Source organism: Momordica charantia (genome assembly GCF_013281855.1).
Source record: "Momordica charantia cultivar OHB3-1 chromosome 6 unlocalized genomic scaffold, Mcharantia_2.0 BLBB01000006.1, whole genome shotgun sequence".
Taxonomy (NCBI): Eukaryota; Viridiplantae; Streptophyta; class Magnoliopsida; order Cucurbitales; family Cucurbitaceae; genus Momordica; species Momordica charantia.
Genome location: NW_028275164.1, coordinates 7,631,905 through 7,649,654, shown reverse-complemented (window position 1 = coordinate 7,649,654; position 17,750 = coordinate 7,631,905). Strand labels below are relative to the sequence as shown.

The 17,750-nt window shown below is 34.4% G+C and overlaps 2 protein-coding genes across 5 annotated transcripts; one reads left to right on the top strand and one right to left on the bottom strand.

Moving 5' to 3' along the window:
• The first annotated feature begins 341 nt into the window (after positions 1-341).
• LOC111024068 (Glyceraldehyde-3-phosphate dehydrogenase-like family protein) lies at positions 342-11,303 on the top strand. Its single transcript, XM_022301649.2, has 12 exons — positions 342-595; positions 1,989-2,139; positions 3,335-3,412; positions 3,607-3,722; positions 4,226-4,279; positions 5,748-5,835; positions 5,977-6,069; positions 7,429-7,469; positions 8,265-8,318; positions 9,094-9,263; positions 9,781-9,850; positions 10,779-11,303. Exons 1-12 carry the CDS (start codon positions 500-502, stop codon positions 10,899-10,901), a joined length of 1,134 nt encoding a protein of 377 aa, XP_022157341.1. The 5' UTR covers positions 342-499; the 3' UTR covers positions 10,902-11,303.
• Positions 11,304-11,468: 165 nt separating this feature from the next.
• On the bottom strand, positions 11,469-17,578 carry LOC111024064 (short-chain dehydrogenase/reductase 1). Of its 4 annotated transcripts, XR_015791411.1 has the most exons (8): positions 17,371-17,578; positions 15,944-16,039; positions 14,341-14,584; positions 13,860-13,937; positions 13,429-13,614; positions 12,258-12,650; positions 11,731-11,809; positions 11,469-11,610 (listed from the first exon to the last, which is right to left on the bottom strand). XR_015791411.1 is itself a non-coding variant. In XM_088125001.1 (7 exons), exons 1-6 carry the CDS (start codon positions 17,556-17,558, stop codon positions 12,273-12,275), a joined length of 1,170 nt encoding a protein of 389 aa, XP_087981127.1. In that variant the 5' UTR covers positions 17,559-17,578; the 3' UTR covers positions 11,623-11,809; positions 12,258-12,272. The 4 variants fall into 4 exon arrangements, 3 of the variants coding, with proteins under 3 accessions (XP_087981127.1, XP_087981128.1, XP_022157338.1); XM_088125001.1 differs by lacking the exon at positions 11,469-11,610 and having other exon boundaries at positions 11,623-11,809; XM_088125002.1 differs by lacking the exons at positions 11,469-11,610; positions 11,731-11,809 and adding an exon at positions 17,067-17,178 and having other exon boundaries at positions 12,032-12,650; positions 17,371-17,573.
• Positions 17,579-17,750: the final 172 nt, after the last annotated feature.

Below are 17,750 nucleotides of genomic sequence, written 5' to 3'. Positions count from 1 at the left end.
TGTAAGGGCGAGAATGCCTTCCAACACTTAATTTTACCCAACAACAAAAAGGTAACAAAAATTTATACTAAGAGAAAGAATTTGGCTTGAAGAATGACAAACTTGCTTGCTTCCTGAAGTTTAGATATTTTATCATAATTTTCTACCTCTGTATCGCTAAAAAAATATATTTTTTTTTACCAACACGAGCATAATTCTGAAAATAAAATAGATGAAAATTTTGAATATTGATGGGAAGTAAACCACACCGTATGTGAATTTGATGGGTCGGGTAAAGATTAAATTTTTATTTTTTACCGACAAATATCATCCGATGAAGAAAAATGGGAAATTATGTGCTCTAGTTGCTGTTGATTGCTTCGTTTATATAGGCGACGCTACCTCACAACAGTGGCCACGATCAGCTCAGTGAAGGGCAAGCCAGCGAGAAGTTGATTTGAAGGCAGCACAAACAAATTTCCTAAAAACCAGAGGAGATTCTGCACCGGTGGCCTAGAGGATGAAGATCATCCCTGTGCTTGTGATGGGCTGCGGCGGCGTTGGCCGTCAGCTCCTCCACCACATTGTTTCCTGCCGACCCCTTCACGCTAAACAGGCATTTCTTCTCCTCCCTTTCTGCCTGATTTGGACGTTTTTCTCGAGATATATGAGTAGTAATTTCCGGGTGTTTCAATAATGTTAAGGGTTATGTCCAGTTCTTTTGATCGCAAGTGTTTGGAGTTTGAACTTTGTAATCGATGGTGTGGTTCCTTCTCCATGATTTGCATTGATGGCGAATTGAATCCATTGATTTCTTAGGATTGCAAGCAGAAGGTTTTTAATTGTTATGTGGATAAATGTTTCCTGTTGCATGTTTGGCAAATGGGGTTTCTGTTGGAGAGTTGATTGGACTAGTCATGTCCACGATAATCGAAAACTTGGTTGGAGATGGTAAGATTGGAGACAATGATGCTGGAGGAGTGTGTGTAGTTGGAACTTACTTGCAAAGGTAAAAGGTGTTGGACATCGTGTGGCGTATTCCAAACACTTTCAAAGTTTTAAGTTAGTTTAAGTCTTGAGTTTGACAGAATTTCAGTTTTGCAGGGAGCCTAACATCCATATATTCTTCATATTTTATATATCAAGAGAGAAAAGACAATATCGTTACTGTTTATTGCTAGTTGTAGGTTACTGGTAGAGTCACACTAGCTAATCATCAATTGCTGTAACTTGATAGGTAGTTAGCAGTCATGACTTCAACTATGAAGGATGTTGTAGGTGAGTTGGTGGTTTATGAGTGGCTGTGGTGCCATCATAATTACAACAATGCAGGATGTGATAGGTTGGAGTAGACTACAATGTCACACTATCAAGTGCACGTTTGATGTAACCTTCTCGGGACATTTGTGTCTGTGTATTAGCTAGACAACTTAGCGGGCATATATTTGATCTCACACAGGTCAAGTTTTGAACACTTGGTCTCACTAGGACAGAGCTAGCATACACTCGATCTCACTCAAGCCAAGTTATTGGCATGGACTCACTTAGACTAGGTAACTTCCTGATCTCAATCTCACCTAGTTGCAGTAGGTTACGTGGCTTCCTAGTCTCAACGAATTGCTCGTAGAAGTAACATAACCTTGCTTCAACCTTGATTTAGAGGGAATCTTGCTGGTTTTAGGAAGCTGATCTTGAAGCCAAAGAATAATTACCTCTTTGATAATGCTCTTTGAAATTTGCTGGAGGCACCTTTTGAACACATGAATCACCCATCACCTAGAAGCTAGGTTCATGAGTTATTACTTGATCTATTGCTTTGGATAAAAAAATTGGTATCCAGATTCAAACTTGGGACACCTAGAAGGAAAGGGGCATGTCCACCATTGTGCCAAAACTTAGAGTTGTTACTTCGATTTAAGTTTTTCACTTTCAATTTTGAGGTAAATAATTCATGATTGCATCCTCCTTTATACTTAACCTTTAGAAAATTTAACCAATTTGCTTGACAGGGGGTCCACTTGCGAGTTATAGGCGTATGCGATAGTAGATCACTAGTTGTTGCATCCGATGTGCTCACAACTGAGTTAAATGACAAGATTTTATTGGAAATTTGCAATGTCAAGTTGGGTGGTGCCTCTTTATCAAATCTTAGTAGTTTTGGTAATTCCGCAATCTTCTTAATCCAGTAGAGAAAGTGGTGAAAAAAAAAAGCCTAAAAATTCCAATGTTCATGGTTTGAACTTCAAGTATTCATACATCTTATATGTATAACTTCTAGTATTAATGAATCATGATATGATAATGTGATCTTGGGGTATGTTACTCGGTGATGTCCTCCTTTATAGTTACCTTTTATTTATAATTTTCATTTGAAAAAATTAATACTAATCTTATGGCTTTGTAACTTGTATATGTTTATGTATATATATATTTGACAGGAAACAAAGATAATTGTATTTTTATTTATTTATTTTTTTGGATAAGAGACAATATATATTAACACCAAAACAAAAGAACAACCTGGGTTGGAGGATGAGAAAGCCCTCTCCCAACAAACAACTAATGAATCAAGGCTTTCCAATCACGAAGAATCATGGATAAGCTGTAGTTACAAAATATATATATATTTTGTGTTTTAAGAACCATAAAGAAGTAGTAAGCTGCACACTCTAAGGGAATAAAAAAACACTTCACTGCCCTAAAAAACTCTATTATTTCTTTCATTCCAAATATGCCAAATCAAGGCTCTAGAAGCACATCTCCACAGAATTCTTGCTTTTCCTTTAAGCTGCCACCCAATTAGGAACCCCATCTTCCAATCATCAATAGAATCTGGGGCACAAAAAACTAGCCCAAAAACAGAGCACAAACAGTTCCAAGCTTTAGCCGTGAAATCGCAATGCAAGAACAAGTGATCCAAGCTCTCTTCATCTTAACATAGGCTGCACACCGAAGGAGGGAAACAAAGATAATTTTAATAAACTGTGAAAAGTACTAAAAAGGTAATCAACGAATATAGACAAAAGAATTAAAGTTCCTCCACGTTGAATCACAAAAGAATTCTAGTTTTTTACTCTAAAATAATAATAATTGCAAAGATTTTTAGATTAAAAACTCCAAAGGGGAGCTGCATAATTAGACATCTTCCAATTTCTCCTTCCCAAGAATTGAGAAAAATTCTTCACTTCCTTTTTAGAGCACATTCCCACAACATTCTTGGTGTTTGAAAGGATGACCCATAAGCATTTATTGATCTAGGCTTTGTAGAACCGAAAATGGGGCACACTAGGCAAGGTTTCTTTATTTTCGTTCATCATTAATCTATGATTTTCATATGTGTAATATTTTGTGGCAGGTGAGTGCAAACTATTTTCCAGAACAGAATCAACCAGAAACGTTATTGATATTGCGACCGTTCTTGGTAAAGCAACAGGTTTGTGGCTTATGTGAACTTTGATATAGCTTTCTCTCCTGAACATTTTAGTTAAAGTACGATCTTGGTTTTTGAACTTTCCCTCATATTGTGTCTCACACGATTTGAATGCTGGTTCCAAACAGATGTATATACTTATTTCTATATTATATCAACTTTGATCGTCACTTTTTGTTGTCAATGTCTTATTGTAGGTCTAGCCTGTGTTGATTGCTCTGCCAGTTCCGACACTGTTGGTTTGTTAAAGCAAGTGGTTGACTTGGGTTGCTGCATTGTCTTGGCAAATAAGAAGCCTTTAACTTCTACAATTGTAATATATTCCTCTTATATCTTCAATAAATGCAATGCAACTATAATTTTTGGTCAAGTGAATTCCCCAGGCTACCAGCATGCTTTTCTCTTCATTAGGTCTTTCACATCGACTGAGTTCATTACCATTCATATAAAATGCTTTTCTTGAAATGCTGAAGACCAATGGTAAATGTCATGAATTTTATGAAGAAATCATAAGTTCGAGACCCCTTATCAAAGATCCATGAGTTCCTTAACTACCCAATATTATACAGTTAGACCATGGTCTACACTTCTCAATTTGGCTAATGCAGAGTTTGGAGATTTTGGGAGTAAGGAAACTGTTTAAGGAACCAGTGCTATTAGGCCACAAAACCTTTTGCTTGCAAGATGTTTATTATCATTTTAAACATGCTCTTGAGGAGTTTATGGACAGACACCTCACATTTATTCTCTTGTATTATTTTGGCTGAGAAGCCTAAACAATTGACTTCGAACAAATTTATTATTTGCTGGTTACAGGAGGATTACAACAAACTGATTATGCATCCACGCTGCATTCGACATGAATCAACTGTAAGTAATATCATGGATTTATGTTGCTAATTTTTTTTTTCCGGCGAAGAACGTGTAACCAAAACAAAGACATGTTAAAGAGTTGTGACAGATATGCAAGGTCTCTGCAAGAGAGAGAAGAGGGTTGTAAAATTCTTTGCCAAATTTTGCATAAGATAACATATTTTAGTAAGCTGAGGTTCTTAAAGAGTAAATTGTTTCTTGATTGGTAGCTACTAGCTCTACACAAACCAATGATCTGATTTAACAGAGTTACTCAACTCTTTTAGACTTGAACCTTCAAGATGTATCATGTGTGAAGGCCATTGTAACTTTCACTAATTCAATTAAAAGTGTGTTTCATCTCAAAAAAGAAAGTTTAGGAAAAAGAGGATTTCAAGGAATTTAATCTCCAGCTAAATTAGGGTTAACTGAAATTAGGATTAGCTGACAGATAGTCAAATCCCTTTTTGGAGGAGTTTCCTTATCGTATGCCCTCACCTCACCACTAGCCAATAAGAAAGTATAGCACTAATTTTTAGTGGCAGTTGGTCATCTTGGGTTCTTATTTTAGAATAAATTTTACCCAGAAGAGGCAGGTGAATGGATAACACTTAGGCTTAAATTCCCTTAAAATTTGGATTGAAGGGTATAGACAGAGTTAAGAGTCTTTTAGTCAGTTTTTTATTAAGCTCTCGTCGTCCATTGTCGTAAAGTAGTCCCCGCGAAGCTTTCAGGATCATTTTTTTAATAATATATATCAAAGATAGAATCTTCAAAACCATAACATTATCTTTTCACTTGATTTGGAAAGTCAAAGTTCCTAGGGAAGTTAGGTCCTTGTGTGTATCATTAGTCACAGGAAGAAGCTTTATGTCTTTAACTGATCTAATGCTGTTTGGATTTTTTTATTTTTAAAATACCTGTTTTTAAGAACAAAAATAAGTGAATATATTTGGTTTACTATTTTTTGTAGGATATTTTCCTGGTTTTTTCTTACTTTATTCTTGCCTATTTTTTTATAGAACAAATGTGGTTAATTTTACTTAGAAAATCATAAACTTGTGAATGGTTGCATGATAACTTTAATATTTACAAACCACAAAGTTAGGTTCTTATTAGTAGTTTTCCTAAAAGCACTTCTACAGAAAAGGCTCATTATTGTTTTTGTGTATTCCTCTTTCGAACTTGGATAATGTTCTCTCTTTTAAAAGTCAGATATACCATAAGTGTGTGTGCTGATCCTTCCTTTCCTTTTTGTTTATTTATTAATTTGCATGGACTAGAGAACTCTTATGTTATGCCACTTTTTACTCTTATTTTTGTTTAGGGTTTGGAGTAAGATTGAGTTGATATTTATTTCCTTAAAAAATTCTAATTGCTTCTCACTTAAGCTAGAATGATGTTGTCATGTTCCCTGATTGAGTAACAGGCATATCAGTGGGATGTAACTTATGCGACTTCGTAACACTTGGTTTTCCTATGGTAGGTTGGTGCTGGACTTCCTGTTATAGCTTCCTTAACACGCATGCTATCTTCTGGAGATCCTATTCATCACATTGTTGGGAGTTTGAGTGGTATCAAACTGTTCTATGAATAATTTCTTTTCAACTCCAATATTATGTTTCTCCAAGGTTTCGTTGTATTTGGCATACTGCTTCGTACATATTTTTCTTATTTAGGAAATATTGAATTTTGCATCCTGATGTTTGTTTTAGGTACACTGGGGTACATAATGAGCGAAGTTGAAGAAGGAAAGCCGTTAAGCCAAGTTGTTAAGGCTGCTAAAAACCTAGGTTACACAGAACCAGGTCTATAGTAATACTTAAATTAGTATTCTTTTTCTAGAAGAAGTAATATTTCAAGTAGTATCATTACATTTGATCCATGTCATGGGAGAAATAAATCATCATTGCCTGTTATGAAAAGTATAGAATCTTTCTTTTCAATGATCACCTGTATAGCCCATCTCTGAATGTCTTGCATGTCAAGTTCATGGTTGGTACATTCCTTTTTTCTTTTTTAATAATTTTTAATCAGGTGCTTAGTCTAGTAGAGGCTTAGTGTCAAGCTCATCATGTTGCCAAGAAGCCACCCTCAAAAAGTTTCTCTTAGTCACAAGAGGATATTTAGCCTCTCTACAGCGTTGCATAAAATTTTAATCTTACGAACACCTGAAATTGCCAATAACTAAGCATATGTGCAAGCTTGATTTAATTGAAGGGGATTAAAAGCAAAAATACATAGTCCCTCTCTTGGACTTCACTCTGGAGTTGGAATCCCCCATATCTACCATCCCCCTCCTTTCAAGCTCTCTCCTGCGTAAGGGAAAACCAAACCTGGTGTGCCACGAGCTGCATTTTTTTTTTATTTCAGGGCACTTCACTGCTAGGTGGAAGATATCACATAAGCAACACCCTCCTAAGATCTCACACTCTACCCTATCATATGGTTCCTCAAAATCACTGATGATGGTGATCTCTTGCCTATCTCCTTGAGCTACCCTTAAAGTCCTACTTGCCCCCCAGTTTGCTCCATGTTCACGAGGTTATGGCGGCCTTCACCACATGACTAAGAACTGTTACCCATTGCATTGCCCTTCAAAAGCATGTATCCAAGAGCGATGAGCTTGTCCCTCATGTTGTCAATACAATCGGTCATCTATACATTCATCTCTAATTTAGTTTAGTGTTAACCACAATGCTAAAGTGGTTCCCTATCTGTCTCCCAAACCCATCCAAGGACTCATCCACATCCAAGAAGGGTTGCAGCTCTCATGTTCATGTTTTGGAAGTGGGTCTAACATAATATTTGCTCTTTATTTGTGAACTTTACAATCCCCAATATATCTAAATGCAAAATGATACTATCCCAGACCATATGGAACTTGAATAGTAGTCAATGGGGAATATGATCTTAATTATGCAAATTTACGAGGCAATTTGTGTTCTATACCTTGTTTATTGGTACTTTGAGTGAAAAGACTTAAGAAGAAAATGAATTGTTAGAAAAGCACATGAAGGATTAGGTTACTTTTAAATGGAACACATGCTTGAGTTCATAGAGATGAGCACACGTGTAAACATGTCCTCAGTGTTCTACATTATCTATCTTTTTATGCATGGTAAGAAAATTTAACACACTTATTTTCTATAATGGCATTGTTGCAGATCCACGTGATGACCTCGGGGGTATGGATGTTGCAAGAAAGGTTTGGTTTTAGCGCATGATTTCTGATATTAAGTGCCTGTGCTTAGTGAATGATTTCTGCTGCCAACTTGTTTGATCTTGTAGTTCAAACAATCTCATACCACATTTTTCTAGAATTATGTATCGGTCCTCGAAAATCCATCTGAAGCAATGAAACAAAAGACACGTGAATTGAAATGTGATAGGTAGAATCGAATATTGGTACGCTCCACTTACACAAGGGGGAGTGCATAAGGAAAATAACATGAGTGAGGGAGAGTTAGTTATGTGCCGGAAGGGAATATTTTGTAATAGAGAATAGGGACTGTGGGAAGGAATTATGTAGGAACAAGTAGTCAAGTATATAGGGCAATAGTATAGCAAGAGTAAGGAGGTAGTTGTTTAGCTTTTCGTGGAGAGCTCTATACCACTCAGAACCTTTGTATTTCCTTTTCTTTCATTCATTAAGTGCAGGAAGCTATTTTGATGGCATTTTTGCATATCTAAAGCATCAAAATTAAGTCGTCATCATTGCACTTCCTTAATGTTTATGCTCCAAATATCTTAAGATTGAACTTGGCACTCTCTCTTATCATTATTTTTGTCCCTCGATTTACAATGTAGAGACATTCTGTTATGTTGCGTGTCATTTACTCAAATTTTAATCTTCGAGCAAGTTATCTTAAAGTACAGTCCTATAAATTTTATCTGCTAACAAGATCCATTATTTATGCAAAATAAACTCTGAATAGATTCTAAAACTGGACTAGAAGATTTCATGTAGTTGCTTTACTTATTTATGTTTATATATAAATAGGCTCTGATCCTTGCCCGACTTCTTGGTCAGCAGATGGACTTGGATGATATTAAGGTCAGTGTTAGAAGTGATGTTCTTTCATTTGAAGAACTCTCATGCTTATGATTAGAATTCTCGTGAAGTAAAAATATATACACACTAGACAGTGTGTATCTATGATTAGAAAGGCATATGAAACATAAGGCATGCATTTATATAATATAGTTAAGCAAATTAGCAAATGCGTATCACGTTGAAAGTTTCTTGTAAAAAGAAGGTTAACTTTCAAGTTTAGTTTATGAAGTTTTAAGCTTGTGTATAATAGGCCATTCAACTTTAGAAAGTATCTAATAGGCGATAGAACTTTCAACTTTGTATCTAATCGGTTCCTAAGTGTTTAATAAGTGCCTAAAATTTTAATCTTGTGTCTATGCTTTTGAATTTTAATTTAATAAATCCCTAAAATTTAATTTTGTGTCTAATAGGTCCTTGGAATTTTTCGACATTTTTAAAAATTTACGATCCTGATAGACACAAAATTGAAAAAATATGTATCTAAAAGGTCCCTAAATTTTGTATGTATTCGGACACCGAACTTTTAATTCTGTGTCTAATAAGTCTGTGAGTTTTAGAAAATGTTTAATAGTCAGGGATCTATTAGGTACAAATTTGAAAATTGAGGAACCTATTAGACACTTTTTAACGTCAGAGACCTATTAGACATAATTTTAAAATTTTTAGGGACTAAACTCGTAATTTAACCTAAAAAGAAACATAACATTTGTACATGTATATCCATCCCCTTGTGTTGAATTTCCTGCCCTGCCCTAATGATAGTTCATCTCCTTAGGTCGAAAGCTTATTTCCGAAAGAAATGGGACCTGATGTTATGCCTATTGATCACTTTCTAGACAGTGGAGTTTTATCGCTAGACAATGACATCCAGGAGAGAGTTACCAAGGCTTCCTTAAGAGGAAATGTGTTACGTTATGCCTGTATGGTTGAGTGCTCAAGCTCGAGGTATTATTATTTGTACATTTGATTTTGTCTTTTATGTTACAAGTATTGCATACGTTCTATTTTGCCTTGAGTAGACAAAAATGTTATTTAGCTACAATTGTTTATCCTCATCTTAGATTATTAAGAAGGAAAGATAAACAACAAATAATTAAGGACAATTCAACTTTTATGTGTTTGAAAGGACAAATTAATTTTAGTCTTAGATAAAATTTATCTGTGTCTCTCTAGTTAGTAAACACTAGCTTTTAGGTATCTGACCAGCAAATATGTGATTATGTGGTTTGTATTAGGAGACAACCCTTGAGGTGCTTTCCACCTCTCTCCCTTTCATGCCTATCCTCTCTCCTTTAATTTCTCCCATCCTCCTCTCTCCAAACTTTTTGTTTTCTCCCTTCCCTCTCGCTGGCCTCTACGGTCTGGGACTATAGCGGGTGCTCGATATTGCTAGTGTCATGGGTATCTTTTGAACTATATTGGTCAGAGTTCTTGATTTTGTTTTGTTTTGTTTATTGGTTAGGTGTGAAGTTGGACTCCAAGAGTTTCCCAAAGATTCTCCATTGGGAAGATTGAGAGGAAGTGACAATGTGGTAAGCACCTCCCAACCACCTAAAAACCCAATGAAGTTGCATTGCATGTGTTACATTATAATGTTTATGATATAGATCGCATCCTAGCCCTACAATTTCCTTGAGTTGATTTTATCTTTTATGTACTATTTAAGTTACATGAACATGATATTGTTGGAGTATTAATAGGGATATATTGAAAATACTATTAGGATATTAGTAGTGACATATTATATTATTAGGAGTATTATTAGGATATAAATAGGGAAAGTTAGAGAGAAGGAAGATTGACATAATTTTGGGGAAATATGCATCCATAGCGGATCGTGGGAGAGCGATAACTTTCTCGAAAGGCTATTATTATTATAATTTTTCATTGATGTTGTACTAGTTACATTGTTGTTTTCTTACATTCAAGATCCTAACAAATATGGACATAAACAAAGGCATTGAGAACATGCCTATTTTTTGAAAAAGTTTGGACACTAAACTCGAAGGAGACATAGTTGGTAGAATATTTTTTAAAAACTATTTTGGAATTTGGTTTGGAAGAAGAAAATATATCATCAGTGAACTACTAAATATATCTCCCGCCTATCCTAGGTGGTACTCCAAATCATATGTTTAAAGCGTATCTAGATTTGACATCGACACTCCACTCAAAATAGAGTGCCTACCGTTGCTAATTTACTATAAATACCGAAGGTTAAGATGTACGTCGCATTAAATTGAACTATGCTATAACTCGTTTTTGAATGTTGATTCAGAACCCTTCTTGAAAGTTTGACAGAGAAAATAATAGTTTGATCACTATGCACATAGAAAGGAGGAATAAGTAACACCTTTACCCTTTTTTGCCGTGGTCTTAATTGTAAAGAAACTCTAGCATTTTCTTAGATGAAATCGGTATATGTGGAAGTTGACTATTGACCGTTCTGTGCAATTGCAGTTGGTGGTTTACAGCCGATGCTATAACGAACGACCTCTTGTCATTCAAGGCGCTGGAGCTGGTAATGACACTACTGCAGCTGGTGTCTTGGCTGATATCCTTGACCTTCAAGATTTATTTTGAAGAGACTCCTTTATTAGCTTCAACCAACCAAGGTTAGTAGCTCCATGTGAGCTCGAGGTGTTAATTACTTGGACCGAGATGCCACATTCGCTCTCGGGAGCCCATCGTGTAGTTACCTCAATTTGTGGTAAGTACGAGAAAGAGATTGCTATCTGAAATGCCAGTTTTTGAAGTGCTGTGAGTTGGATTCCCTAACAAATGGCCTATGTTTGTCTTGCAATATGAGAACCTTGGAGGAACTTAAAGTTGCAAAGTTTTGGCTAATTATATTGTTCCTGGGATCTCTCAAATCTTTTGGATTCAAATGAGCAGTTTCCAGCATTTCTGGTATGGAGATTTTGATGATTTAAAACTGTTCTTTTCAAATGATTTAGACTGAATGAAAGAGTGTTGGAAATTCTAGATTCTAATGTTCTATGAAGCTCTTTCAATTCTACAAATTTGCAGGTTTATTATATATTTTTTTCAGTTCTCTAACTCTGCATACAGAGACTACTTTTGGCTCCCTAAATGATATTTTATTACCTAAAACGCAGCATTGCGCCGCTTTCTGGTAATCCACCCCCATGCTGCAAACAGTCAAATAAACTCACTCAACTTTGATGCTCGTTTTTCCTTCGATTCGTTTGGCCAGCAGCTAACGTGCTTTTCTTATGTGACAACACTATAGAGGAAGTGACTCTTCTATGCAGGCAGCTGCATGATAATACTACATAGAAAGTTAATACTCAAAATATTTCTATTTCCAAATTATTGTAGATCATGCAGTTAACTCACTTTTAATCAATTATTGTAGAACGAGATGACCCATTTAGATTTCATTACTCACATTTAATCAGCAGGTTTAGCTGCTATCATTTTAGTTTTTTTTTTCTCCTCATCAAAGCAGCATCTTGTGGGACCTCCATCTGAAAAAAGAACTTGACAAATCAAAAGAAAGATAAGTTTTATCCCAAATGAAATAATGGGATCATAACAAATTCAGCACAGTTGCAAAAAAGTAAGCATCCTGTGAGACCTCTCTCTGAAAAAAGAACCAACATCATGGAACAAACACAAACTAAAGAAGTTGAATTGGGCTGAAACTTTTCCCATTCAATTTCCATCCTATGGGAACTTAGTCGCTAATCAAGTCAAAAGTTGAAACTTTGTTCCAAATGAAATAACAGAGTCACAACATAAATCATAACTGCAATGACTTAAAACACTGTCAATTCAATTTGGCTAAAGTAGCATCCCATGGAATCTCTCCATCTGACAAAAGAGCCAACTTGATAAAACAAACACAAAATTGAAGAAGAAGATGAGAAAAGTGAAGCCTTGTTCCAAATGAAACAGTGGGATCATAACACAAACCATAGCAGCAATGACTTAGAACTCTGCCAATTCAGTTTGATCAAAGTAGCAGCCAGTGGGGCCTCCATCAGGCAAAAGAGCCAACTTGAGAGAACCTCTAGCCCCTTCTTCAACCGTCATTGTTCCTGTGTGCCAGTTGATATCAGTATCAACATAGCCTGGATGAACACAATTGATATACATTTTTGGATGCTTTCTTGCAAGAATTCTTGTGTAAGCATTCACTGAGGCCTTGGAGATGCTGTAAGATGGAAGCATCATTGTCCATCCATTTTCTTCTAATCTATCTTCCTTCAAATCATGTAGAAATCTTTTCAACAATGCATCTATCTTTTTCTCACTCAGATTTGCAACATCTCCCAGTTCTTTTCGTATGTGCTCACCTGGAATTCTCTGCCAAACAGTAACTCCATGGTCAAATAATTCTGGCCTTATCTGAATATGATTTCTGGTTTTTGTTCTCTCTCGACAAATTAAGGTTTATTTTCTCACAATTCATTTGTTAAGTTTCCATCAAGAACACTTTACCATCGAGTTTCAAAAATAAAAACAGGTTTTCGAAACCTCTCTTTTCCCAATTTGACTAAGACTTCGAAATTGCTTTCAAGGAGTGGATCAGAAGACGTAAGGATGATAGGAAAATGAGTTTGTTTTTTAAAAAGTAAAATAAAATAGCTATCAAATTGACCACATGATTACATTTTTCTTAAAAAAAGTTGAAATGATCATTTCATAGTATAATAATTAAGTATGATACAGAAATAACGTAAATATTAAGCTCATCATGATAAATATATCAACCAACGGCAGTTTTTAAGATTCCAATAGTATAGCTGGCTTACTCGTTACTTAAATAAATTAATCTTGACAGTCAACTTTTTTACTTTGTCACTTTTTTTTTAATTGTTATTAATATCAAATTGTGTATTCAAACTCTAATGACCATTACACTTTAGTGATTTTCCAACTTCTAAAAAATACTGATGATATACAAACGTTATGGGATCAAAGGGGACAAATTTTTATCTCTTCAACCGACCAATAAGTGAAAAAGATTTTAAAAAATGAGAGAAAATTTTCATTCTTCTAAAGGTTATTTTAGCTATAAAAAAAAAAGTTGAAACAGAACCATGAACACTTGTCAAAGTATATAAAGAATGGGGATGCCTACCTTCAATTCGCTTCTGAGAGAGGAGACATTCACAATCCTTGCTCCTCCCAAGGATTTCTGTAGCAGTGGAAGAAGAGATTCTGTTACTCCTTTAAGACCATAGTAATTTGTGTTGAGACATTCTTCTGCCTTCTCATTGTTTGTCTTTATCACACTCTGAACCAAGTTCGTCGCCTTGCCTGAGAGCTGTGTTTAATTAAGTGTAATCATGTATGAGATGGATTCTCACAAACTCACACACATAAAATACTGGTGAAAAAAGTTTGCTTCCATAGATACTCTATATAAATAGTGTTTCAAGTACACAATAATTCTGATTTTTAGAAAGATGCAGTTTTTAGGAAATAGTGTTGAAAATAAAAATAAATGAAAACAGTCTTCCAAACAAGTTCTGAAAACATCTGAATGTATTAGCAGAAATGTAATAATACCCAAGAGGACGGATCTATGTTCAAAGCCCTTAATCCTTCCTCATCAACCACTACTCCAGAGGCCCCAGCATTATTTACCTGTAACAGTAAACAAATCAATTCAAGATGAACAAAAAGAAAATGAGAGCCACGTAGAGTAGATATGGTATTTTTTTTTAATCTTTGGGTATAAATGGCCACAGAGAAGAATGAATTTTAGTATGATTTGAGATTAAATATCTTTATGTAGTTATTATGAACTTTCCTTGTACATAATTTTTATTTTTATTTTTTGATAGGTTTGGTTTAAGTTATTAAAGGAATATAGAAACTTGCTATTTAATTTAATACCTGAGAAAGAAACTTGGAAAGAGATTAGTGAAGTGAAATGACGGCCTAGGCTTTTGTACAATAATTTCTTTTTTATTGTTTTCCTTTATTTACTCTCCTCTTTAATTTGCAACCCAAATGACAAATGATATTGAATAATTTAAACGCTTACCAAGATATCAAGCCTGCCAAACTTGTCTGCTATGAACTTGGCCAAAGAGTCGATACTGACAGGGTCCAAGACATCAAGTTGGTGAAAGACTACATTTGGCAAACCCAATTCATGGAGCTTTGAAACGACCTCTAGTCCTCTTTGCTCATTTCTGGCTGTCAAAATTACTCTTATGCCTTGAGAAGCAAGTTGCTTTGCTGTTTCAAGACCAATCCCCTTGTTTGCTCCTGTCACTACTGCATACCTGTGAAGAATTTGGCTTTCAAAACCCTTATCTAATAAAATAATTAAAAACACTCTCATTAGTGATAACAATCCTGGTGTTTAAAATGATCCTTTTTTCACACAATCTTCTCAAGGCAGAGCAAAGCATTTTCTCTTTTTTGAAATGGGCTCTACACCCTCTTACATATCTTTTCCATCATCTTTCTCCCCTGATTTCTCTATCTACTCACCGCTGTTTTACTATCATTCATTACTCTCTCATCTCTTCCTCTTATTTTCGTTATTTAACTTCTTCTTATTTACTCTCTCATCTCTTCCTCTTATTTTCGTTATTTAACTTCTTATTTAATTGCTTCAATTTTTCTTGACAAATTAATTGCTTCGATTTCGTCTCTTTTCTCCCAATTATAAGTATTGAAATCTTTTTTCCTTTTTTTTTAATGAAAATATTGAAGTATTATAATGCGAAGATTTTTTTTAATTCAATATAGAATTATACAATTTTTTTCAAATATAATTATAAACATTTATATTTTTTTATTTAAAAATATATATTCATATGAATTATAATTTATTTTTATGTATTTATGTCTTGATATAAAACAAATTTAAGAATGTTAAACTTAAATAATTAAATTTCAACATTTGATTCCATCCAATTAATTAAATATTTAAATTTAATCTTAATTTCTGAGTGAAAAGGTAAAATTTTTTTAAAAAAAATAATTGTTCTTTTTTATCCTTATTTAAATAATGGTAGTTAAAAACTTTGATTTAAAAGAAGAGGAGTTTATTTTAGATTCATATATATAATTTCAAGCTAACGAATATTAAAATAAAAGAATATATTTAATTTTCAAATTAATAAAAATATAAATTGTACTGTATTAGTAAAATAAATACTATTTAATTTAAATTAATTATATTAAATAAAAATGTTTAGTTTTTAAATTAACCACAATCAAAGTAACAATAATAAAAATTTTGAAATATATATATAATTTTACTTATATATAAAATTAAAATCCTCAGATGTGTTATTACTTTTCAAATATAACCATAAAAAGAAAAAAAAAGTTACCTGTTTGATTTTTTTTATGTTTTTTTCTTTCAAAATATTAAATAACAGGTTGTATGTTACCTTTGAAATATTTTTTAAAAAATAAACAGATTATCTTGTAAAAAAAAAATCAATTTTATAATTGACGGGAACACATCTTTATTAATTAAATAAAACAACGTAACCCCAGCACATCAACCAATCAAAAAGATCTACTACAAAGTCAATTTTATTCCTCGAAAATTCACCACTAAGAATAAACTCTAAATTAGCAAAGAATGGTTAAAACGATTAAATTGGATGAAGTAAAAAACATACCTCTCAGTTACAAGATTTCCATTATTTTCCTTTCTTGCTACAATTGGAAGTGCTGAAGTGCTTAATCCTTTTTTTGCAGTAGCTTGTATACTGAACCTGCCAAATTCAATCAAGTTCAAAATGCATTTTGCAAACCTTAATATGCAATGTATGATACATATATAATACATGAAACATGTTTTGATCCATCCTCTATCTCCTCGGTTTTTTTAAGACAAATGAAAGACAAGAGAACGAAGAAGGGTCTTGTTCTCAGGGATACTAATATTTTTTTCTCCCCTCATAACCCTAATCATTGTTCCTCTGTTAATCGAACCTTTAATTCCTGCAACAAAAAGTGTTAGAAGTTTTGCCAATTTATGGGGTAGTAGGTTTGCTCACCCCTCCCCTCATTGACCTTCTGTCAACTCCTAATATTCCCCTTGTATATGATGAATATATGTTTCTCCTAGCTAAAGGTAGCTTGTCTCGTCTTTTAAAACCAGCAAAAACAGTTAGAGAACAAGGAGGTGCCTGCAGTGAGGCGCCACCCACAACAAATAAAAGGGGCAAACTTGCTTGCTATGGGTTCCAAACCTCACCCTTGATAAAAAGATATTGAAGCTGCTTCATTTCTTTCCGTCTTTCTTTTCCATCTTTCTGTGGGCAAGACCTACGAATTCCAATCTTCTTCTTGTTTCAATTCTCTTTCGCCCTTATGCATTATGATGCATGAGGCATTTTGCATTAGCTCTTCGGCCGGAGCCTCAAAAGGGTTTATTTGTCATTCCACCCCTGATACTCTTTGTGAATACAGAGTGTTGTCCAATTCTAACATCTCGCCTCTATTTCAATGCCAGCCTTGGAAATGAGTCGAAATTGATCTTTGTGAAGCTCACTAACGGGAGGGACACGTACGAGCATCATACACCCATTTTAGTTGGATATTTCCTCTTAAACTTAAAATCTAAGAAATTTTCTGATCACAATACTGAGAAAAAACAAATGACAGGTAACCCCTTTATTCTCCATCACAATAATGTTTGATCCAATCCAAACAATTATAAGGGATGCAAGAAAGAGGCAAATTATAAATAAAAAATGCAACGGTAATATAAAAAAATATTTTAAAATTTGTAAATACATTAATCTTTTGGATCCATTGTCTCCACATCTCATCTGCCATCTGTGTCGACATCAATATTCATTCTAATTCGTATTTTGACTGAGGATCGAAATGTCATCGACAACGACAGCTAACATTGGGAGAAAGTACAAAAAGAAAGAAAAAAAAGTATAATGTCAGCACAGCAGGCAAAAGTATTCTCAGAGTAATTTCATCAAACACCTGGCGTGCATGATATATCAAAATCCAAGTCCCACAAAGCTGCGATCGTTGAAAGACGAAGACAGAATCAAATCAATGGAAAACATAATTTGGGCGTTACCTCCGAGATGACAATGGGCAAATCGTGGAGCGGCGAGAGAGTGAAGGCTGAAGCAACTGGAGCTTCTTGGAGGTGGAAAGTGAAGTGATTTTCGGAGGTTGAAGAAGAGAGTGGAAGTGCAGGGCCCCCACATGACCTACCCAACCCATTTCCGCGCTTCTCCATTGGCTCACAGCACGGCCATTCATACAGTGTTTGAAAACTAGTATTTTTATTTATATATTATTATTTTTAGGAAATGCTCGAATAACGTTTCTATTTCCGATAAAAAATTAACATTGTGTTATAAGATTCGAAACATGTCAGTTCCTCCCTGAAGCTGAATTTTTTTTCTTTTCCCTAGAACACTTTTTTTTTTTTCCTTTTCGTTGGATTTGAAT